We start from the raw sequence: 26,252 nt of genomic DNA on the forward strand, positions 1-26,252 counted from the left end.
AACAAAACATATGGCTGAATGTTTTCAAAAGCCAGGGTAAGATGGTGTGACTGGACCGTTGGTTTCTTCATTTCGGACATAGATCTAATTTCACTCAGGTACCTCATACAGCTAAGCTTTAAATCCTTTCTAGACAAATTACACATGGTGTATGGGTCCTTATAATATTCTTGGTGTCCTAAACAATCTAAAAAAAAATTCACATATCCCAGCCATCTGATGTGTTTTACTCCGTCCAACCCCAGAGCATCTTTTAAGATTTTATGATTAAAAACAGTCTCCTCTGTGGTCCACACCCTATGCCAAAGAAGGAATGGCTGGATCTTAATCACATCCTCTAGATAGGGCAGACCGAGTTCGGCATGTCTGATAAAATTAGGTGTACTATCAGGTACTGATAGGAGGAATTTAAGGAATGTGTTTTCTGCCATCTGTAATAGTTTTACGTTAGCAAAGCCCCAAACGCCCGCTCCGTAAGTGGCAATCGCAACACATTTCGCCTTATATATATGGAGTAATTCCCCTAGAGAGCGTTTTCCTAGTTTTCATGTAAAATTGGATAATGCCGTCAGTGACTTGCTGAACAGAAGCCTTCTTGATCTGACTGCCCTAGTCCAAGTGCCTGCTTGATCAAATAAAATCCCTAGATAAGAAAAAGTTTTTGTGCACTCTATAGCCTTATTATAAATAAAAATACTATTACTCTTTTTTGAAGGCCCATTACCGCAGTTCATTGCAAAGGTTTTTAAACAGTTAATTGTAAGACCCAGGTTGGACATGAGATTAGTAAAAGAAGTAACTATCCTTTGGAGACCGAGAGACGTGCGGGCCATAAGGACTGCATCGTCTGCGTATAGGAGTGCAGGAATGGGGCGGTTTGCTATTAGTGGTAAATCCCTGCACTCCTTAATCAGGCAGGTCTCTAGGTCATTTATATATAATGTAAATAAAAAAGGAGCAAGAACACAGCCTTGCCTGATGCCTTTCTTCACACTAAAAGTTTTTGTGCAATCCTCATCCTGTCCATAACGCACCCTAGCCCTTGCCCCTGAGTAAAGTTACCTTAAAAAGGAGATCAATACAATGTCTACCCCCTGTCCCTCTAAAATCAGCCATCATGAATGACGCAATCGAATGCAGCCGTTAAATCAACAAAAGTTCAAAACAGCCTTTCCCTTCTTGCATTGGTATATTTCTCTAATAGGATATGTAGATTTAGTCCCTGTTCTATTGTCCCCTGTCCCTTACGGAAGCCGTACTGTAGGTCACTAATGACTCCTTTCTCCTCCGCCTAACCCTGCAGTCTTTTTAAAATCACCCGTCCTATAATCTTCACAGTTGAATCCAATAAAGAGATCGGGCGATAGCATGCTGGATTCGCTCTATCTCCATTCTTAAAAACGGGAACAATTATGGAATCATTCCAGGTCATTAAAAATCCCTTGGTACAGCATGCATTAAAAACTTGAGTTACAAGTGGTCCACACAAATCCAAATTAGATTTAAAAAGGTCCACCGGGATACCGTCCGGCCCTGGAGCCTTACCGCCACGGCTTGCATTTATGGAAGCAATGGCCTCGCTCAAGGTGAAGTCCAGGGTTAGTTTTTTAAAGGGGGAGGAGGTTCAAGGTCAGCCCCGTTCACCACAGTTCTCTGTGCATCACTAGTTTGATCATTATATAACTTGGAGTAGTGCAAGATCCACTCTATTCACTTATTGCAATTTCTATAGTAGCTTTTTTATGCTCAGTCAAGAAAGGCGCGTTAACTGCCTTCCAAAAAGCAGAAGGATCTCGGTTGGTCGAGACCTCACACAGAGCACTCCAGGCCTCCTCTTTCAGTGCTTTCTTCCTTTCCTTCACTGCCCTCTTATAGTTCATTCTTGATCCCCTAATAAGTTCCTGATCTTTCACACTAGCATTTAGGGCATGTTTGAGTTTAGTGTAGGCTTTTGTGCAGTGAGAATCGAACCATCCCTCGCTGTGTGTTATTCCTTCTTGCTTTTACGCAAAGTGTATCTTTTATTTGGTGGGAGATAATTAAAAATTCTCTATAATTACTTGGTCAGAAGACATTTCATCAAGACACAAATAAATCATACGCTTACACTTTGAAACGATTTCTGTAACAAAATCGTCGGGGTCCAGTTTCCCCCATCTTAGAGCATACCCATTTTGTCTGCTTAAGGTGATGTTTTTCAAAAGCTGGGTGGAGTTACCCCTCGTGTTGAAATCTTTTTTATGTAATAACACATCACTACTTTGCAGATAATGATCGCTTACGGCTATATCGTAGGTGGTAAAGTCACTAATATGTGATGAGTGCCTGCACGTGACCAATATATAATCAATTGTAGAAAAAGTACCTCGGCACATAAATTATTTGAAAAACCCATATCATAGGCAAACATAATATCGTTCAGAAGGTCTCCATAGGGTGTATGAGGGAAGTGGAAAAGACTGGAACCTTTTTCGTACATCATGCCACAAACCCCCTTGGCATCCCTTGGACAAATCAGAGAATTAAAATCTCCACCCCATATAATCAAAGCATCGTTAAGTGTATGAGGAAGTACATTATGCAGTTCAGTATTTAATTTTCGTAGTGTGCCCTCCAGTATTTCCAATGGGATATTATCATAAAAATTTGCAATACGACACAAAGACCCTGATCCACATATAAATGAATCACTTGATAATACCGATATGAGACAGTCAATTCGATTATTCTCAGATTAAAATAGTTAGAAATGTGTGTGCAAAGGCCCCCTTTAGCTCTGCCGTGGGGTGATCTTATTGCCGGCATGTGAAATGTTTTATAGCCACAAATGTGGGTAGGATACTCTAACCATGTTTCTTGCAAACTGAGTATCTCGTATTTATTAACAAAATCGACCCAAGCATTATTACACTGTTTGAACTTTAGTCCTGCCACATTCCAAAAAAGGAACTGGTAGTTATCTATCTTAACTGTACCCATGTTCCTTCCCCGCCCATCCACCCCCAATGGAGACTTGGGCCATGTTTGTATTGGGAGGGATTGGGTTTGCACTGCCATAGTGTCTGGGGCTGTGCCCACAGTTACCAGTGTTTCTTCTGCTGGGGCTCTCTCTTGTGTGTCCTCTAGTGAATTACTGGCTCGCGGTACTATCAAACCCATGTTAGAGCCAGAATCTACACTATTTAGGATTCCCACCTGGTCAGAGCCCTCAATACACAGTCAGTCCACTGCTTCTAGATTGTTAAATGTATCAAAGCGATTGTATGTTTGGATGTTATACTGATTTCTATGTGTCAGAGGATAAGGTTCCCAGTTTCTTCTTACGTTGTTGGTACCTACAGGTCGATAGAAATAGCCTAAAGGAACAACTTGGATACCTTGTCCTAACTCAGTGTGGTCCCATGATCTGCTCAATAATAATTTAACGAACTGGGGGGTTTTAAAAGCCAAAATACACAATCCCCTGGGGAGGTTTTCTTGCCACTGCCCACCCAGATTATTCTCCTCACCATCTTAAACTCCTCACCATCTTAAACTCCTCAAATAGCTCCCTGTCAAGGCCCGTCCTGGTACCAAGACATCTTAAAGATTTATTCCTTAGTGCTTCCCATGATTCTTCTTTCTCATTTTCTAGTAGTGGTATGTTAGCCAATACCATTATGAATGGTGTGGCCGCTGGTGGTAAATCCAGGTGCGTTATATGCCTTCCAATTGCTTTATCATAAGCATTTTCGGTAATAGAGCTACACCTAGGTGGAATCCTAGCTGGTGGAATAATAGACGGAGGCACCCCTGTCTTAATTGTGAGGGGCTGTGGCAGTGCATTGCTTTTTCCGGCTCTTGTGTCAGTAAAAGAACGCACAGTGGGACTATTGGGTTTAAGCCTTGGCCGACTCAATTCGCCAGCCTGTTCACTTTGTTGGTAGAGGGCACCACCCTGCCCATAGGACTGAAGTTTGTCCGTACATTTCGCTAAGGTTGCCTCCATTAATCCGATTCCGGATGTCAAGCTGCTCATGCATTCTCTAAGGTATGAGTCTAATGCATCCAGCTTAACTTTTAGCTTACCAACCTCACTCTGGGTGCGCGAGTTGGAGCTAAGTATTGATTTTTCCCAATTTTCAGGTATTTGGGACATAGCGTTTTTAAGGGCTTTTTTAAGTCTTATAGATGGAGGTTTACTTATCTTAGAACTTGTCGCCTTGAGTGGGGGGGGGCAAATATCAGGATTCCTAGGGCGCTTGGTCGGCGGTTGTGCCTCATAATCATGTTCACTACACGATATATGGTCTGAAATATTTACCATGCAACCATTTGAGACCGAGTCGCTTCTATGAGCATTTATTGAATCGATAGGGCTGTCCCCCCCCTGAAACGCCCCCCTCCAACCCTGGATTCAGTGCCTCTTCGACGGTTGTAATTTACGCTCTATAGCTCCCACAGCGCCTGTCAGATAATTTAATAGGGACTGGCGGGAAAGCTCCCCTGGTTTAACCAACTTTTAGTTCTAGGCGCTCGCTAATTTCCTCTTCCCCATGGTTTACCGAGCAGATGTAGAAAATGACAAATTATATCAAGAACAGGTTCAGTGTGCAACAAGAATAAATAAAAATAAAAATGTTGTTTGGCCAAAATTGTCCACAGTTAAAGGAATCAGAATGTCAGAAGTCTATGATATACTTCAGCCGGTTTTCCTTCGCTGGAATAATAATGCGGACTCGAGTAGGTCAAATGGTGATTTAGATAAAAATTAAATCAGGCCTCCGTAAAATTAAGACACGATGCACAGTACCTTTAATGCAGCAGATGACAGGCATGTGACCCAGCCCGGCCTCTGTCGGGCTATGACGGGCTAAGACGGACCAACCCACCCCTAACCAACTAATAATCCATTTTCTTACAAAGGGTACATACTGTAGGGAACAAATGGTTTGTTGGGAAATCCACCCAAAAAGACACTTTTCCTTAGCTGCTCTTGAGCTGTTCCCTGCTCCTCACAATCTCAAGTCCAACAATGCTGTCTTTTTCTAAAGAGCAATAGTGGCATGTGATAGTATGTTCTACGTCTTGCTGAATGTTTCTTGAATTAGACTTAACAGCAGCACCAGGACCTCAGGTGTAGGCACATCCAAGTTACAAGCGACAGATGCATTTCATGGTCTTAAACTTACAGAACTTTTGTAATACTTGCAACGAGTTGTGGCAGTTCACAGGCATGCATGGAAGTTTACTTACCTGTCCTCTCTTGTGCCTGGCTTTCATTCTCAGTTCCTGATTCTATCATGACTCATAAAGGACAGGGAGAAACAGAGTTCTGTCCATTGTCAATTACTTCCATCTGAACTGCTGTCCAAGCTCCACTAAAAGTAAGAAGGTGAAATTATATTGTTTCGCAAGTAAAGTTTGTTTTCAATATTTATGGCAGTTGGTGTCAGACTAACAGCCACGCTGGTCGGATGTGCACCTAAAAATTGTGAGGTAATCAACCATAATAATGTGCCTGCCCCTTGTTGTACAACCCATTCCGGTGTTAATCAGCGATCCCATAACAAACAGATAATTTTAGAAACAATAATGGTGGATAACTTCCCAGAATGCTTGCTGGTGAAAGTAATCACTCAACGCAAGCTTCATTCCAGTCAGAGACTGTTGCTGTTACCCATCTCCCTGATTGGCCCAGGATTGTTATTATTTCAGACAAGAGCAAATGGGCCTGCCATCAGCACCTGTCTTTAGTGATGTGCTGCTTCTAGCAGGCTAGTCTGACTTGCTCAAACTTGTTCGGGCTGGTAAGGTGAGTAGAATGAGTACTGCTGTGCTTGAGTGAAGTGCTTGTTGATCCAGATGCATAACAATCTGGCTGCAATTGTCTGTGTCGGGTTGGGCGAGAAGAAGAAGCTATGCAGGTGCATACAAGTGGAGGCACCCGGCTCGGCGATGCAGCGAGAGCATGGTAAGTGTTTTCATTTATTTATTTATTTTACATTCCCTATCCTGACGTGTGTCACTTTCACCTTCCCACCCAGACCTGGCCCGCCTCACCCCACCACGCTTACCTGCATGGGCCGCTACTGCAAATAGTTTGTGTGTCATCATAGCGATGCACCTGTCCGGAGACTCTGAATACAAGTCCACAGAGCAGGAAAACATATTGGGATAATCACAAATGGTGAACAAAGGAGCACAGCAGCACAAAGTTACAATGTCAAGCACTTTTGACACTATGTTGCCTTCTGTTCTGCCCCCTGGAGGAAGTGCTTAATTTCTCCCTGACATACGGGCCCTTTAAAACAAAGGTTGTGATGTTGGTGTCTGAAGCGTCAGCCCTGGCAAGGCAGATACAATGAGAAGGTTCTCCGGAGAAGATAAGTGCCATCTTCGTACTTACACTGCAGGTGTTCTACAGGCAGAATATGTGCTAGACAGACCTGCATTTCCCAGTACATCAAGATGCTCTCTACAGATACTGGCATGAGAAATGTAGAACATGCCACAACCTTCATCTCTTGGCATCACTTTCTCTATGATCATATATATTTCGAATCACTTATCTCAAAGCTCAATATGTTTTTTATTCTCAAATCTTCTGAATAATCCAATGAAATATATTTGCTCGAGCCCCTGTAGCCGTAGTACTTTTCAGCCTTCTGTGTCATTGAGACTCACCCAATCTTTATCGGATTTGATAAAAAAAACTCCCAATAATGAATTTATCCCAGCAATGGGGACTAACATGCAGATTTTGATGCTCAACACATCAAAATCTGCATGTTCTCGGAATTATTAGATATTTTTCCCCTGATGAATTTCAAAAGAAATGGCCTGCCCAAATTTATGGGGGAAAGTATGGGAGTGCAGAGTTAGCCGACAAATACTAATTGCAAGTGAGGTAGCAGAAGTTACTGCATATATTGCAATTAACTAAGCCACTCGTATTGGAGACCTTAGGTCTGCGCCCTCAAAACCAGGATAAAAAAACACACCACCAATTGCTTTTAGTTTATTTTTGAATGATAAGGTGGCCACTTAATGAAGGTCCATCTCGACGTCCCAAAAATCGTCTGTAAAAAGGTCCCAATCCTCCTGTTTGCAGAAAATGCTGTTCTGTTAGCCAGATCTGAAAATGCCATGCATAGACTGCTGGAAAAATTTGTAAGTTACTGTGATAAAAATAACTTAATCACAGCAGCGGCTCCTACGCTATGGCAGAGGAGCTCCACTTCACCTGCCAGCAGCCGAAAACATGAAAAATAAATCGATAATAAATCATTGATTATTACCGGGTTTTTTTTGTCTCAGAGCTGAGGCTTGGGGGCGCGGCCAGGGTGATGACAGGCTGGAGGGGGAGTTTTGGGCACTGCTAGTCAGTGTGCACGGCGGTCTGGCTGGCAGTCTCAGGCTGACCAAACTGTCATGAGCACTGAAGCTCTATCCGAGTCCAGCTGCATTGCTGGGTTGGAGAGAGGCAGGCACAGGCTCCCAGTCTACCTGGAAGCGCAAATCATCAGCGCTCGGGCCAATCCTGATGCTGCATTCAGCAGCATGAGAGCAGCTTCAGGATTGGCTGTAGTGCACTCTGGGAGCTTGTGCCTGAAAAAGAGAGGGGCATGATGCAGTGAGCAGGTAAGTGTCTTTTTTGTTTTTTTTATTTGTCTCCCCATCCTCCGTTCCCCACCTTCCCCCTGTTCGCCACCTCCCCTCCACTCTGTCAACACGCCAGCAGCTGCTGCTTATCCATAAATAGTAGTAAAATTCGGTCGATGCTATTGAAATCATTCCCTACTTTTTTACAGCTTTATTAACGTTTTTAACATACAAAAACCAATTTGAATGAGCAGCAAGTGGGGGAGAACAACTTCTTAATGTCCTTGCTAAAGTTGGGACCAGGTACTCCGTTACTAGATCTCTATTTGGGGCTATGTATCACCACTATTTCTGATCAGGCTACATTCAGACCGGTGTTGTACAGAATGCGGCTACCTAGGAACCCACATGCAGTGATATAATTAAAATCAGTGGTTAACTATGGAGGTTTGGATTGAAGTATCAGGTTGGCACATATTAAGAAATTTACATTAGCTTTGGAGCTAGGGAACTGGATCCCAGACTATTTGGTGCAGATACCACATACATTATTATGCAAAGAGATTGATGTCTCAAGCTAGAGGGGAAAAATCTAGCAAGAGAGCAGGTAACCTACTGCCAGACTATCCTACATATAAGGTTGAAATGAGATTCAATCACTTTTAGGATCCAATTTATCCTGAAAAGAAATGCACCTTACACATCAAGTTTAGAACTAGGACCCTCCGAACCAGAGTAAACTAGTAAGATGTGGAAGGCTCCAAGAAGGAAGAAAATACTGTCATTGCACCACTGGTCAGAAAGAGATAATGAGGCGCCTTATGCTATTTTGCACAAAGTCTGATGAAGCTTGCCAATGAAGGTTACTTCTCTTGGCTAACTCGCATTGTATCAGGTCAATGGTGGATGATCTATCACTCAGTCATAGGAGAGATGATCAAATAGTCTTTTTCTCTATGGCCGCTTATATTTGGACAGTGTGACCACTTATTAAGCATTAGAATGGATTCTAGAGTAGATCAAATGAATTACATGTTTTAATTATATAATTAAGTTCTATTGATGTAAAATAAATAATTATGCTATGCACTTGATCATTTTTAATAATTGCATGTTATAATGTAAGGCTATTGCTGATGACAATTAATAAATAGGAAAAGAAAAGAAAAAAGAAAATGAGCACCAGTTTTTAGGTAGAGCCTAGCAGCAGGACGCATGCGCTGCTCGCATCTGCGAGACTGCTGTAGTAGAGTATGGGAGAGAAGCCAGCACCCACTCTCCGCCCATATTTTTCATTGGCTTGTATCATTGCCCTTCGTAAATGCTGCCTTCGGATTCGTTAATAGTCTTTTTAGTTCCCCCTTAGTACGGCCTTGTCTTCATTTGTAGCCTCCCATGGGTACTGGACCCTTTACTTCAGTTGTTACATGGGACCTGTTATTTAGTCTGTAAGCACTATTTACTTTATTGAGTTTCTCTTACTGCAGGCTGGATATGCGCTGCTTCAGCTGAAACCGCTTGTGTTTTTTTTAAGCAAAACGGCTGCCCCCGTTAACACGGCACCCGCTTTCAGTCACTGTAACCCGGCATTATCTCGTATCTGTTTCAACCCCCCCCCCCCCAAGTGAAATGGATATAGAAATGATTAGCGAATTAAGGATGCCAGGTTGCACATATTCATGTGCTAATGGGCTGAAGCTGACAACAGCACATCTGTATTACATGTCATCTGTACTAAAGCCACCTGATTTCAAAAGCCTGTTTTATTAACAACATCACCACCACCAATACCACCACCCCCAGTTACACCACCAATACCACTAATGCCACCACCTCCACCACCACCAATACCACCACCAATGTCAATACCACCACCACAATAACAATGCCACCACCAATACCACCACCACCACCAATACTACCATCACCACCAATACCACCACCACCAGTACCACCAATACCACCAACACTAGCAATACCACCACTGCCAGCACCAATACCACCACCACCAATACCCTCACCGCCAATGCCACCAATACCACCATCACCAATACCACCACCACCAGAACCACCAATACCACCACCACAAATACCACCACCACCAATACCACCACCACCACGAATACCACCACCACCAATACCGCCACCACCAATACCACCACCACCAATACCACCACCACCAATACCACCACCACCACCAAAACCACCCCCACCAATACCACCACCAATACCACTAATACTGCCACAACCAATATCACCACCACTACCAATACTTCCACTACAACCACCAATAACACCACCAACACAAATACCACCATCAAAACTACCAGTACCAGCACCACCAACACCACCATCAATACCACCACTTTCACCAACACCACTACCAACACCAACACCACCCCACTACCACCAATACCACCACCAGCGATACCACCACCACGACCAATACCAATACCACCGCCAATACCAACACCCCAATACCACCACCAATACCACCAATACCACCACCAATACCACCAATAATACCACCAATACCACCACCCCAATACCACCACCACCAATACCACCACCAATACCGCCAATAATACCACCAATACCACCACCACCACCAATATCATAACCACCAACACCACCGCCACCAATACAACCATCTATACCACCACCATCAATACCACCACCAATACCACCACCACCAATGCCACCACCAATACCACTACCACCATCATCACCAATACCACCACCACCAAAACCAATACCACCACCAATACCACCAATACCACCAATACCAATACTACCACCACCCCAATACCAATACCACCACCAATACTAATATCCCCACCACCAATACCCCCACCGCCAATGCCACCACTACCACCAATACCACCAATACCACCACCACCAATACCACCACCACCAATACCACCACCAATGCCACCATCACCATCAATGCCACCACCAATACCACCACCAATACCACCACCAAAACTAACACCACCCCAATACCAGCACCACACGCAATACCACCACCAATACCACCACCACCACTACCGCCACCAATACCACCACCAATACCAATACCACCAACAAAGCCAATACCATCACCAATACCACCACCATCAATACCACCACCAATACCACCCCCACCTATACCAATAACAATATCAATATCACCACCAATACCACCACCACCACAAATACCAATACCCCCACTACCAATACCACCATCACCAATACCACCACCAATACCAGTACCACCAATACCACCACCAATGCCAATACTGGACCCTTTACTTCAGTTGTTACATGGGACCTGTTATTTAGTCTGTAAGCACTATTTACTTTATTGAGTTACTCTTACTGCAGGCTGGATATGCGCTGCTTCAGCTGAAAACCGCTTGTGTTTTTTTTAAGCAAAACGGCTGCCCCCGTTAACACGGCACCCGCTTTCAGTCACTGTAACCCGGCATTATCTCGTATCTGTTTCAACCCCCCCCCCAAGTGAAATGGATATAGAAATGATTAGCGAATTAAGGATGCCAGGTTGCACATATTCATGTGCTAATGGGCTGAAGCTGACAACAGCACATCTGTATTACATGTCATCTGTACTAAAGCCACCTGTTTTCAAAAGCCTGTTTTATTAACAACATCACCACCACCAATACCACCACCCCCAGTTACACCACCAATACCACTAATGCCACCACCTCCACCACCACCAATACCACCACCAATGCCAATACCACCACCACAATAACAATGCCGCCACCAATACCACCACCACCACCAATACTATCATCACCACCAATACCACCACCACCAGTACCACCAATACCACCAACACTAGCAATACCACCACTGACAGCACCAATACCACCACCACCAATACCCTCACCGCCAATGCCACCAATACCACCATCACCAATATCACCAACAATACCACCACCACCAGAACCACCAATACCACCACCACAAATACCACCACCACCAATACCACCACCACCGCGAATACCACCACCACCAATACCAATACTGCCACCACCAATACCACCACCACCAATACCACCCCCACCAATACCACCACCAATACCACTAATACTGCCACAACCAATATCACCACCACTACCAATACTACCACTACAACCACCAATAACACCACCAACACCAATACCACCATCAATACTACCAGTACCAGCACCACCAACACCACCACCAATACCACCACTTTCACCAATACCACTACCAACACCAACACCACCCCACTACCACCAATACCACCACCAGCGATACCACCACCACGACCAATACCAATACCACCGCCAATACCAACACCCCAATACCACCACCAATACCACCAATACCACCACCAATAATACCACCAATACCACCACCCCAATACCACCACCAATACCACCACCACCAATACCGCCAATAATACCACCAATACCACCACCACCACCAATATCATAACCACCAACACCACCGCCACCAATACAACCATCTATACCACCACCATCAATACCACCATCACCAATGCCACCACCAATACCACTACCACCATCATCACCAATACCACCACCACCAAAACCAATACCACCACCAATACCACAACTACCACCAATACCAATACTACCACCACCCCAATACCAATACCACCACCAATACCCCCACCGCCAATGCCACCACTACCACCAATACCACCACCACCAATACCACCACCACCAATACCACCACCAATGCCACCATCACCATCAATGCCACCACCAATACCACCACCAATACCACCACCAAAACTAACACCACCCCAATACCAGCACCACACGCAATACCACCACCAATACCACCACCACTACTACCGCCACCAATACCACCACCAATACCAATACCACCAACAAAGCCAATACCATCACCAATACCACCACCATCAATACCACCACCAATACCACCCCCACCTATACCAATAACAATATCAATACCACCACCAATACCACCACCACCACAAATACCAATACCCCCACTACCAATACCACCATCACCAATACCACCACCAATACCAGTACCACCAATACCACCACCAATGCCAATACCACCACCACCAATACCCTCACCGCCAATGCCACCAATACCACCATCACCAATATCACCACCAATACCACCACCACCAGAACCACCAATACCACCACCACAAATACCACCACCACCAATACCACCACCACCACGAATACCACCACCACCAATAGCAATACTGCCACCAGTAATACCACCACCACCACCAATACCACCAACACCAGTTCCACCAATGCCACTACCCATACCACCACCACCACCACCACCACCACCACTACTGCTACCACCACTAATACCACCACCACCAATACCACCAACAATACCAGCACCACTACCAATACCACCACTCATACCACCACCAGTACCAGCACCAATACTACCACCACACCAATCCCACCACCACCACCAGTACCACCACAAATACCACCACCACCACCAATACCACCAACGCCGATACCAATACCACCAATACCAATACAACTACCACCAATACCAATACAACCCCCACCACCAATACCACCACCACCACCAGTACCACCACCAACAATACCACCACCACCAATTCCAATACTGCCACCAATACCACTACCACCACCAATACCACCACCGATGCCACCACCTCCACCAATACCACCACCACCAATAACACCATCACCACCACTAATGATACCACCACCAATACCACCAATATCAATATCACCACCACCAATACCACTACCTCAGTGCCTCTCGCTCACTAGTAATAGCAGGGGCACTGTACGAGGCCAGACACGACAGTGTAATTACAGAGCAAAAGGTGTTGAAGCAGTTTGTTAGTGTTTATAGCTCAGATCATATATAACTCTCACTTCACACTTTGTGTCTGTGTAATTTACAGCACTCACACATCTTCTTCACTGCACTATTTATCACTACTTTGAAGATGTCACAGGCTGGTCTCTTCCTCTGATATTTACAATGTAACAAGCAGTCGAGAAGGCCCTTTATTTCAATGCAATATGTCTTGCATTTGCAAGAGTTTAAGCTATTAGTATTGTAAATGACGATGCCTTTTATTTATGTTTTAAAAAAAACATAAATAAAAGGCATTGTCATTTTCAATGCCAATAGCTCAAACTTGCGTGAATGTGAGACCTATTGTATTGCAAATTCTTGTTTCCAATGCATTCTATATCATTGGTTTACAACTATGCACTCTGCATTATTTGCACTTTTTAAGTCTACATTGTGTATTGTATTCTTTCTTTGTGGTAAGATTGGGATCATCTTTCTATGTTTATGTAAAACAGAAACTGGTCTTTATTGTGTTGATGCGGGGCATAATCATATCTCTATTTTTTAATTTTTGTAAAACTAACAACACAAAAAAAAACATGCAATAGGTGACAGCACGCCTGCACGGCAAGGTCACCACTCTTCTTTTTAGCCCTTAACTACTATTGTGCTGCTACGTGTTTTTAACAGTGTTTATAAACTTGCAAAGCATTTTCTTTTAAATCTCAACTTACTGCATATTTATACTTCTTCCCCGGCCGATTACCGGTCCACCGCAGCTTGTGCTGTTTGAGTAGAGGGACAAGGCTCCGCCTTTTCTCCTTCACTTCCGCTACCGGGGGTTTAATTAAACAGCATGACAGCCAGGCCGTGCAGCAATAGGTGACAGCGTGCCTGCACGGCAAGGTCACCACTGTTCTTTTTAGTGCTTGGCTCTCATAAACTGAATCTCACAATTGAGTCGCACAAAGTGGGGCTCACGAGTCAGAAACAGGCTAGAGTATATTACAAAAATTGAGTCTCACTAAGTGGAATTAGACAAAAGGCTATAATACTAATACTTAACTACTATTGTGCTGCTATTGGTTTTTAACTGTGTTTATAAACTTGCAAAGTATTTTCTTTTACTCTTTTAAATCTCAACTTACTGCATATTTGTACTTCTTCCCCGGCGGGTCCCGGGTCCACCACGGTTTGTGCTGTTTGAGTGGAGGGACGTGGCTCCGCCCTTTCTCCCTCACTTCCGCTACCGGGGGTTTATTTAAACAGCATGACAGCCTGGCCGTGCAGCGGACGCGCGCAGCGGGCGTGCCGCTGGTGTGCCAAAGGCAAGCCCGTCTGCACCCGTCCGCAGCCGGATCGTGGCCAGCACCAGCCATGCTGTCCGTTTGCAGAAAAACAAGGTAACCCAATGGTCTAGAGCGGATCTCTTGGCCCTTAATGTTACTACCTGACCCAAGCCTCACGGCTGTGACCTGATGACAGACACATCTCTCAGCTTGTGTACAGATTGCAACTGGGAGCTAGGAGTACCAGGCTTAAGGGATGGTAAAAAGGAGGAGAGTGAGTAGATTGATCAGATTAGTGCATGCCTAATAAATTGTATATCCTTATCAAAGCATGCAGAGGACCTGTGGCTGTTATTGGCACGAAATGAGTTGGAGGTCATGGTTGTAACTGAAACGTGGCTGAAGGATGATAGCCTGGCAGAAGTGGCATTAGCTATGCCTTCTGGGTTTAAAATATGTTGCGCTAATAGGGCGGGAGACAAAAGAGGAGGGAGAGTAGTGATCATCTTCAAGGACTCCTAGGACATAGCCTCCTCAGCATTAGTGAATATGGGCTTGGTCGAGGACCTACATTTTTGCATCAAGACTGGCCCCACAACCTCTTTCTCAGGCCTGTTAGTATATAGGCCTCCTGACTGTCTACCCAACATACACCTGGAATTATGCAATTACATTGCACAGAAATCCCTCTTATCCTCTAATTTCACTGCATTAGGGAATTTTAATCTGCATGTAAACGATCCCACTTGTGTTCAGGCAATGCAGATGGTCTCCTCGCTGGAGGGCGCAAATTTGCCCCAACTTGTGAACTTCCCTACCCATAAAGCTGGGCACACCCTTGACCTAATATTTTCTAATATCTCGTCCATGAGAACCGAAGTGCCAAACCAGGTGGTTTGGTCAGACCATTTTCTCATTCCTTTCTCTTTTAACCCGGGAAAACCTGACTTGCCTGAGAGTGCCAGATATTTCCTAAAGAGAAACTGGAAGAAGCTGACAGCCGAATGCTTAACCCCAATTTTGTTAGCCAGCCATCCGTCTCTATCTCTAGACCCTAATGTAGACACTCTGGCCCTACATAATTGGATTGCTACCGCTGTAGAATCTACGGCACCAGCCAGAGTTACAAAATCTGTGAGGAAATCTCCCTCAGCCCCATGGTTCTCTGAGTCGCTTAGGGCTATGAAAAGCAAGTGCAAGCGCTTGGAACGACAATGGAGGGTGGATTATGATGCTTCTGCCAAATTGACATACAAGAAATCCTTGAAGGAGGCAAGTAGAGATCACATTGCCATGTGTATTGATAACTCCGATAGACCGGGCAAGGCTATTTTCAAGGTGGTTAACTCCTTCCTCAAACCCCGCAAGCTGGTCATTGACACCCAGCCATGTCTGGCACTGTGCGAGAGAATCTCAATTGTTTTCAATGATAAAATCAGCAAGGTCTACAATTCTTTTTCTGCCACAACTACTACGGTTAAATCCGACATGGTAGATAGGAAAACACCCATGCCTCTCCTCTCTAAATTTACTCCTATCTCTCAGAAGGAAGCATTGACTGCAATCCAGGGCTGCAAGTCTGGCTCGCCGGAAGATCCGTGCCCCCTTCAAACTGTGGAAAGAGTTGGCAAATTCCACGAGCGATGTGCTGTCCAAAATCTGGAACACTTCCTTTTCCTCTGGCACTTTCCCTGATCTATGAAAGCATGCCACTCTACTTCCCCTTAAAAAGAAACCCAATATGGATTCAGGAGAACTGATCAATTACAGACCAATTTTCCTGCTGCCAGCCCCAGCAAAAATGCTGGAAAAGGTAGTGCAGTGGCAATTGGCCAATTTCATCAAAAGCCACAATATCCTGCACGATACCCAATCCAGTTTCCGAGCTGGGTTCAGCACAGAGACAGCGCTATTAGAGGTAGCAAATTCAATTAGAATGGCATTGGATTCAGGGGCATCTGCCATGCTGGTGCTCCTGGATCTCTCTGCAGCATTCGATACTGTGGATCACTATATATTGATGCAACGTCTTCTGGACAGCGGGGTTAACGGTACAGCCCTGGCTGAAGTCTTTCCTCCACTTGCGCACTCAAAGGGTGGCCCTACAACTGCATGAGTCCACCCGCAAGCATTTATGGTGCCACAGGGGTCGGCCCTAATTCCGCTGCTGTTCAACATATATCTGGCCCCTCTATTTACTCTGATAGTCAACTGGGGAATGAAGTCGATTTCCTCTGCCGACGACACCCAGCTGGTCTTCACGTTCAAGGATCAGACCGAAGATTATTTTAAGTGCTTTAAAGGATGCTTAAAAGATATTGCAGGCTGGATGAACAACAACAAACTTAAATTGAATGCCGATAAAACTGAAGTGGTGTTCTTTGGCGATTCCCAGCCTCCGGCCGCAGACCTGTGGTGGCCTGAGGAAATGGGCTCGCTACCTTTACCAGTGGGCTATCCTAAAAATATGGGAGTAAAATGGCAGGCTGATTTATCCTTCTCTGCCCACATTCAGCAGGTCACAGCTGCCTGCTTCAGTAGCTTGAGAAACCTGCACAAATTTATACACCTGCTGCCTGAGAGCTGCCACCGGACTGTAGTCCATGCCACAGTAACTGCTCGCCTGGACTACGCGAACGGCCTTTATTTCGGCTTACCGGCCTACCTTGTCAAGAAACTCCAAATGGTCCAAAATGCGGCTGCGAGATTAATCAAACGTGTCCCCTTTCGGCAACACATCTCTCTGCATATTAGAGAATTACATTGGCTTCTGGTAGCCAAGAGAATCAAATTTACGGCCTTGACTCTTGCGTTTCGGGCATTTCACAGATCGTGCCCTTTGTATCTGAAACAGAGGCTGGGTGTCTACACGCAGTAACGTGCTCTGAGATCCAGCTCCCAGAAACTACTTTGCACTCCTAGAGTGTAGAAAACCCGGCTGGGTGGCAGATCTTTTATGTTGGGGGCGTCCAAACTACGGAACTTCCTTCCTAATTCCTTGCGTCAGATCTCGTCTGAAACACAATTTAGGAAGGCAGTTAAAACATGGCTTTTTACTCTGGCTTAATTTGATGTGTCTTGATCGTTGCCTGTCTCCCCTGTGTCACTTATCGCTCTAGCGCCGGGACACCTCCATGGAGGTAGCTGTTTGCGCTCAATAAATGACTGTTGTATTATTATTATTATTCGGATCATCTTTCTATGTTTCTGTAAAACAGCGGCTGTTTTTTTTTGTGTTGATGCTGGGCATAATCATATCTATATTTTTTAATTTTTGTAAAACTAACAACACAAAAACATCCCCACCTCTCTTACCCCCACTACAGCTCCTACATTGTTACGCATTACATCTCATGAATTATGCATCCACTTCGTATCTCACATAGTTCTTCAAGGATCCATTTTATTTGCATGGTTGCTTATCAGATGAGACGTTTGCCGTATCAATAAATGTGTCCATTATTTATTTGTTGTTTTATTATTTTTGTCACATTGCTAGTTTAGGATGCTCTCTGTTTAACCTTTGTTTATTTTGCTTGTATTACTGAATTATCAGACAGGTTTTCTTTACAGTGAGTGTATGCCATTTTATATTGAAACTGCATTATATAAAACCATGAGAATAAAAATAGATAATAAATGAGGTATATCAAGAGAGCGGAGCCTGAAGTAGAATCTTTTAATATGTTGTGATTATGCTTGCTGTAGGGGACCCATAAATGGATGGAAGATTTTAGCTCACCCTGTAAAACGACTAAAGACCTCATTAAAAAAATCGCTCTCACTCTCAGACATAAAGGGTTTCAAACATGCTCTACTGCCCAAGCAATGCGTCATATCACATGAATCTGAAACAAAAGTTATATCAGGCCTACAATGGCTCTCCTAGAATGTAAGATCTATACTGTGCCAAAGCAGGACTGTTCCAAGTCAGTGGTTTGGAAAGATCATGTTCACACAATTATTGTGATGGCTCATTGCTCCTTTGCCTAATTTAAGTAATTCAATAAATGTAGCCTAAACATACCCTATGTTATATCTTTCTCTAAACCTTAAGGAATCGAAAGGTTCAAATATGGGTAGAGTAGACTTTATTTCTTAAACAACAGAGGCGGTAGCAGTGGTGAATTGCACCTCCTGTGGAGACAGTCTTAGTGGGTTAGTAGATATCCTCCAAGAGTAGGGTCAATGGTGCTATGCCTAGATATCTGCACACCCCACTACCAAAAGTGTCTATAGGCATTAGATCTAAGGCCCCTGCATGTCCAATTCACACAAAGAGATATCACAGCACACAGTAAATGGTCCAATCAACATTTTAATATGTGAAGTCCAAAGTGCAGTTTTGTTGGCTAATAAGTAAGAAACCAAATATATTGAATCCAAGTATCTTTCTTATGTGCAAGTTGAAATCTTCAACAACATAGGGTAAGTGACGTCACACAGCGCAGTCAACACGTTTTTTATCACACAAGTGACTTTTTCAAGGCTCTTTCTAAAGTGAAGATCACGTAATTGGTCAGTGGAAAACAAGTTAGCTGGTTTTGAACTCCCAATAAAAATCCAATAGAAGAGAAGTTTCTGTCAAAAAGTTAACCGGTCAGTGGCAATTAACGAGTCGGTGTGCCAGGATCCCCGAATTTCAACGATCCAACATTTTGCCAGTGCTAGGTAACTGCGGTCAAGAGATTATCTAACCATACTTAGCATTTAGTGAGTGCTGTGATATCTCTTTGTGGACGTTATTTCTTTATTGATAGGCATGCAAATTTCACTGAAATCAGAATTCTTTATTTGGCAAGACATTTGGAAAGTTTGGCAATTTCCATTCAATCGCCCTCACACACTAAAATGTTAACGGAATATGGTGACAAATAAATTCATTCTCTGACTACAGACATGCTTCCCAGTCAGAGGTTCTCCCAGGGGCGCTGTCGGCTCCCATTTACAACCTCCAGGTCATTCACACCGAAACATGGTTGGTGAGTTTTGACAAAGGAGTGAAGTGTTGAAGGTTTAGGGAGGAGTGCATACAGTTACAGGCTGAATCAATATAGGAGGTGGTGGGCTAACCTTGTCTGAAAGTTGGGTAACACCGCTGCTTTCACACAGCAACGTACATGTGACATGCCCTATAGCAATTCAACAGTGCACGTTGCCTCATTGGCACGCCTATGAGTGCATTGTACTTTTCAAGTAAATACTATGTGACATGTAAATAATTTGTGGCGTGGGCATGAATACCCACACTAAAAAATTAAGATATTAGTGATTGCAACTAATGTAATAATGGAAATCGTCAATTCAGACTAAAAATAATACTTTAACTTGCAACTTTAACAAACAGAAATGTTGGCTTCTAGACATTAACAGAGGAAGTAACCCTCTTCCAATATCCTGCCATCTTTCACTTGAAAAGCAATTATAAAATGGTGGTGGAGGCAGGAGTCATGCAGGAGTGAAGGCTGCAGTGGCCCGTGCAAGTAAGAGCAGTGGGGCCAGTTGGTGGGAGGGGGGGGGAGGGAGGGGGGGAATTTTGAAAGACGAGAGAAAATGAATTATTTGTTTAATTTTCCCACATGCTCAAATGTCAAATCCCCCCCCCCCAACCCAGCCCAGCCCACCGCTCTTATCTGCACGGGCCGCTGCTGAGTGAAGGTGACTAATCAAAAAGTTGCAGTGTCAGGGTGGGGTGACAGCAGACATGCCTGCCCTCCCGATTCAGGCGGGAGACGACCGATTTCAAGGCTAGTCTCCCGCCTCCCGATTGCTGGAAGCAAAAACCCGATTCCTCAGGGGTTTCAGCTGACAGGGCTTGTATTGTGTAACGTGCGAATTCTTCCAGCAATAGTCAGAGTGGCGATGCAGGGGCTCTAGAAAGGGTGAAAACCAACAATGCCTCATTAACAAGCGAATGGTCTTTTAAAGACCTGTGAAGTACTCGGGCGGCGGGCGGCTGCGTGTGGGTGCCCGGGAAGCTGTTTCATCCTGGGCTGCCACACGCGGGAGGGGGGGGAGGGGTGGCGGTATATGCGCTGCCAAGCCCCTGCACACTTGCATCACCCTCTCTCTGCCTGCATTTGCGCTCCATGCTTCTGAAAGGTAAGAAAAAAACGTGCATTTGCGTTTCAAATGTCCAATCCTGCAGCAGCACACGTCCAAGCCCATACATGACAGTAACCCGATTCAAGGCCCCATTCTCCCGATTTGTTTTTGTAAAATCTCCCACTTTGCTCTTCTGAAATGTTGGCATGTATGTGACAGTATTGATTCAGACTTGTTTAGTGGGGAGGGAGGATAGTGGCAAGATTCCCTACTTTTCCCACTGGGTTACATCAGGCCCCGGCAGAAAACATGGCAACCACTGTTTAGTTGTCATGATTAAGAGCACCGTGCATCGCTCAAAATAATACATTAAACATATTTTTTCTGTATTTACAGATAAATAATGTAATGGAAAGCAACGGTTTTCGATCTGTATTTATGTATATAAGTCTGCAAAATTTGAAACAGAGAAATATTTATAATTAGTGTGTCACAAAACAATTCAATTTTTGGCTTTATAGTTTTTGGTCTCAGAGTTAATTCAGTTGTCATGCTTAGCAATTTATTTGGTAAAGCATAGCGATGGCTGTAAAATTAGTACATTACATTGGTGCCTACAAATCCTGTATGAAAACCCACCTCTAATTTTTTTATTACAGGCGCATTATGACATCCTTAGTGGCCTGTGATAAAGAAATGACGTAACTGCTCAACCGTAATATCTTATTACTGTTGACTTGTGAGGTCCTAACGCCGGCTGCCAGAGCCAGCAGCTAAAGGAAAAAGCAGGACACAGAGAAAAATTAAAGCTGTATTACCTTTTTCTGTTCTCATTTTCTAGATGAACAGTGATATGGGGAAAGGAGATGATTATTTTAGCACGCTTCAGGTCATGAAATAGAATCTCTCTGTATGTTACTACTCTATCTGAAGTACATCATTTTTTTAAATCCTAGTTGGATTAACTGATTCTAATATCATTTTGCAACACATATCTAACTGCTTTTTGGTGTGTTTCACCTTGCACTACTTTTATTCTTCATATCTGAAAGGGGCATCTCTTTCACATGAAAAAGTAACACACGAAAGATTTAAGTGTTTTGTAGGCTGTGACCTGGTATTACAAGGAATAAAGTAACTGCGTACATACATTATAAGGCGATTGGAAGTCACCTCGGAATTCCATACCCTTATAGAGGAGCTCAGCCTTATGGGTTGCTCCACTATATAGTCACAGATCTCCTCAGTGACTTTCACTATCCTGATAATGTACAGCAGGGGTACTTTATCCCATACATATTTATTAGTCACTACATATTCACAAACCCCTTTCATTATATAAAACTTAAGTTTGGGCACACCCACCTCTTAGCTCTAACATTGGTTGATTTTTCCAAGATTCTGGCATCATTTCCCTCTTGGTGCGGAAAACAAACTGGCTGTTAATAAACTTGCGAACGCTTGAAATGGTGAATGTTACTTCTGGATGGACGATGTCAAAGTACTGGTCCAGACGGATGCCCATGGTCTGGACGCCAGGAACAATCCTCTGGATGCTCACTCCGGCTTGCTTCACCCTGAGCTTCGAGAGAAAGGAGAGGATGACATTGGCTCTCTATCAGTGATAAAGGCAACACGCACTATCACATATTTAATCCCTTCTGACAAAGAGTTTGGGACTGGGGGTAGGAAAATACAATATTTTGCATTTATTTTATAGGAAAAAAGAATACATTTCCAATGTATTTTTTTTATACAACCAGATTATGAATTCTCCATGACCAGAAGCAGCCTAATATTTCAACGAGAAACAGAACGCTTTAGGGATGATATATTCTGTGGATATAGTTAAGCAGTAGATATCAATTGCTTTAAGTGCTGTCAATAACAGTTGTTACTTAAGGTAATGATGCCAGGCGCGCAACACCCATTGGACTCAAAGGGCTTCAGCCCCCCCCCCCCCTCGTGTGAGGCAGCCCGGGATGAGACCACTTCCCGGGCAGACACAAAGCCGCGCCCGAGCACTTCACAGGTCTTTAAAAGAGCATTTGCATGTTAATGAGGCCTCGCTGTTGTTTCACCCCTTCTAAGAGCCCCTGCAGCTCCACTCTGCCTAGATTCAGCCCCCCCACCCCCGAAATCAGCGCCACTCTGCCTACTGTTTAAAGATTCAGCCCCCCGAAATTTTTGCTTAGCCCCCCCCCGAAATTTGGCTCTAGTTGCGCCTCTGAATGATGCTTAGTTTGCTGACCTTGAAAGGATAGAAGACAGCCGCTATCAGGCGCGGGTGCGCGATTTCGTTTTTGGCATATAATGTGGCTAAAATAATGTTTCCAACTGTATCGCCTTAATCCCAATGGAATACAGAATACGGATGCAGACTGAATTTTTCTGGGTCAAATTACACTCAATTCTGCCTGGATTAGTGCTCAAAGAAGGTAGTGAATGGGAGCGGGGGTGCGGTGGAGGGAGGTAATGAAGGACAGCAGGGGGGAGGGAAAGCTGCAAACTGGCACGGGAGTCACTAGCGGAAAAAAAATTCAGCCCCCTTGCAAACTACTTGGAGGCCCTCCCCCTCTGGGCTCAGTCAGGAGCTGTCACGCCAGGGTACTGTGCTGAGGGAGTCCTCTGGACCCCGCCCCCCGCACTGCGGGGAATGCAGGGGCATTTATTACATCACTGACGGGAGTGCTCCATGCTCCCACGTGACCTAGTAAGAGGTCAGACAAGTACAGTGGCGGCTGGACTGATCTTGAAGCTCAAGCCTCACCCGATTTTACCAGATGGATTTTCCGGCTGTTAAAATTCAGCCTGGGAAATCTAGGTGCAGGAACACCGGTTTGCTTGCCATCAGGGCAAGCAGTATCGCACCCTGGGTAATGCTCAGCTTGACACGAATGTTCAATAAGACACCTGGCACTTCACTACTCGTTGATATATCAATGTGCTTGGCTCTCATAAACTGAATCTCACAATTGAGTCGCACAAAGTGTGGCTCACGAATCAGAAACAGGCTAGAGTATATTACACAAATTGTGTCTCACTAAGTGGAATTAGACAAAAGGCTATAATACTAATCCTTTTTGAGAATACTACTAGTAAGTGTAAAACAAAAAAGAACTAAACACCCTATTCATCTATCTACAACCTCCAACTGAACGCTGAACCTCTCCCACCTCAAAGAATTAGCACCGTTAGAAAGTATGTTAGGAAAACTCTCTACATGTTGTATTATGTGTAATTTTTATAATTATTGTATTCAGCACTGCTCTATAACTCCTGCAACCCGAAGGCAGGTTGTTCTTCCCTCATTTTGTAAACATCCACCCTTACTCCTTCTGCATGTAACAAATTGTATTCTGTCGACACTGGTAGGTCTACATTATACATACAATAATAATCTAAACATTATGAAGCATAAGTGCTTATTTTTTCCATATCGTTAATTTAGAATTGACTTTATGAGGTTTGCTTGCATCAATTTAATATTTTTTCTGCTACTATTTGAATGTATGCATTTATATGGTATTTCCATAGCATAAACCAAGCCAAAAGACAGCAGAGACCGATACAGGATCCTAAACAAGCATAAAGCAAACATGTGATAGGAGAGAGGTAGCTGCCTTGTGGATGGTTAATATATTGTGATATAGTGTTTTTAAAGAGGTGAGTCAACTCTTTCCTAGATTGGAGCAGTTCTGAGGTGGTTCTGACGGATAAGGGAATGTTTTCCGGATCCTAAGTGCATAGATGGAAAAAGGCCTGTACCTTGTGTTTTTTCTTCATTTACAGGTTTTAATCTGCAGTCTGATGGTATCCTGGCTGTCGGTGTGGTGTGAACCACTTGTTGATGGTGAAGTTTGTAAATGATGCAACTTGTTATCTAAACTGTGCAGGCCGGCAAAGGGAACCTCTGAGTTCCCTTAGAAGGGGAGTGATGTGATCATATTTCTTCAGGGCTGCGGCGCGTGGGATGCCCATAAAGACTGCCGGTGTGGCACATGGAAGGACTTGGAGTAGAACATTACTACCATTCACACAAGGGCTTGAACAGCAGTTCTGAAGTCACTTTCTGGAAGAAACGGTTTTATTTTTTTTAGAAGATAGAACTGGTACCAGCCTGTCTTTGTTTTATTGGAAATGTAATCCTTGAGGATCCGGTTGGTGTCCAGGGTGGATCGAAATGCCTTGGCATTTGGTGAAAGTTGGGTTCGAAGCAGTAAACTTTCTTGTCATTCAGCCACATTTGTACTGCATTTTGTTTGTTGTAATAGCCAAATAACAGGAACTTTTCCCTTCGGTGGGTTGAGCTTTGGTAGGCACTGGACAGTCTGGTCTGGATGCTCTGCAAGCAGTGTTTAAGACAAAAATGTCTGCAGCATAGGAGAGTTTAAAAGAGAATTGTGTATTATCGGCATATTTGTGAAGCGTGATGCTGTTAAATATGAGTAGACCATCAAATGGCTCCATGTAAAGGCTGAAGATGTAGTGGTCTCCGTGCTGCAAAATGATCTAAAAGTAGACTAGTAGCATTGCAGGAGATGGTTAGCATTGATGTGACCTTGGGTGTGAGCATAGACTGCCTTTTCAATGATCTTGACAATGAATGATAGGTAAGTGATGGGCCGGTAATTGACTACTAGTTCATCATGGTCAAGTGTTGGCTTCCTTAAGAATGGAAGGATCGGGCCTGTCTTCAGAGCTTCTGGGAAGATGCCTTGATTGATGGAGGCAATGACAATGGTAGAGGAGGGGTACCAGACTGTCCCTAGAAAGATAATTGGTGAATGACGAGGGTAAGACATCATCTTCATAAGAAGAGGCTTTGAACTAGTTGAGAATATCAGCGAGATTAGAAAGGGGTGGAGGTATAAGAAGAGAAGCTTGGTGTTGTCAATGTGCCATTGAATCTTCTGTATTTTGTCACCAAAGAGGTGGTGGATGGCATTGCACTTTTCTGTGGAGCAAGGAATAGGTGGGTATGGTAGGGAGTTGATGCAGTGCTTGATTGTCTTGAAAAGAGTTCTGCTTCTGATATTTGCCTCAATGATGGTGGTTTATGGATTTGCGTATTACATTCCAGGGTTAATTTGTGCAAAACAAGAGCCAGCTTGTGTGATTTGCTCTGGCCACAGTTAAGGAATTTACAATTACACGGGTTCTAATAAAGTTACAAAAGAAGTCTTGAAGACATTTTAGAGAGCAATTGGCTCCACCAGGTGAAATATACTTTGTAAAGGTGAAAAGTATGACTCTCTACTTTAACCACCATTGAAATGATTTTGCAGAGGCTTCAGCAACACATAGGGGAAGGAGAGCATGGCAGTGGATGGTCAAGGAGTCATCAAAGATCAGAGGTAGTGCGGACTAAGTTTTACAGAGTTGTGCCACATGAAGGTATTCATCCGTGTCCTGCCCCCCGTTCCCAAAAGTGATGTGCACTGAAGTGGTCTACTAAGGACATCTTCCCCAAGGTGGTTGTTCCTAGAGTGT

General features: G+C 44.0%; 1 protein-coding gene across 1 annotated transcript in view; it reads right to left on the bottom strand.

The window, feature by feature from the left end:
* The window catches only part of LOC146785394 (guanylate cyclase soluble subunit beta-2-like), a 579,800-nt gene that overhangs the window by 90,775 nt on the left and 462,773 nt on the right, over positions 1 to 26,252 (bottom strand). The window contains exon 9 of the mRNA XM_085632898.1: positions 22,125 to 22,341. Coding sequence (XP_085489024.1) covers positions 22,125 to 22,341 — 217 coding nt within the window. The remainder of the gene's footprint in view (positions 1 to 22,124; positions 22,342 to 26,252) is intronic.

The sequence above is a fragment of the Triturus cristatus genome, chromosome 11, assembly GCF_964204655.1.
Source record: "Triturus cristatus chromosome 11, aTriCri1.1, whole genome shotgun sequence".
Taxonomy (NCBI): domain Eukaryota; kingdom Metazoa; phylum Chordata; class Amphibia; order Caudata; family Salamandridae; genus Triturus; species Triturus cristatus.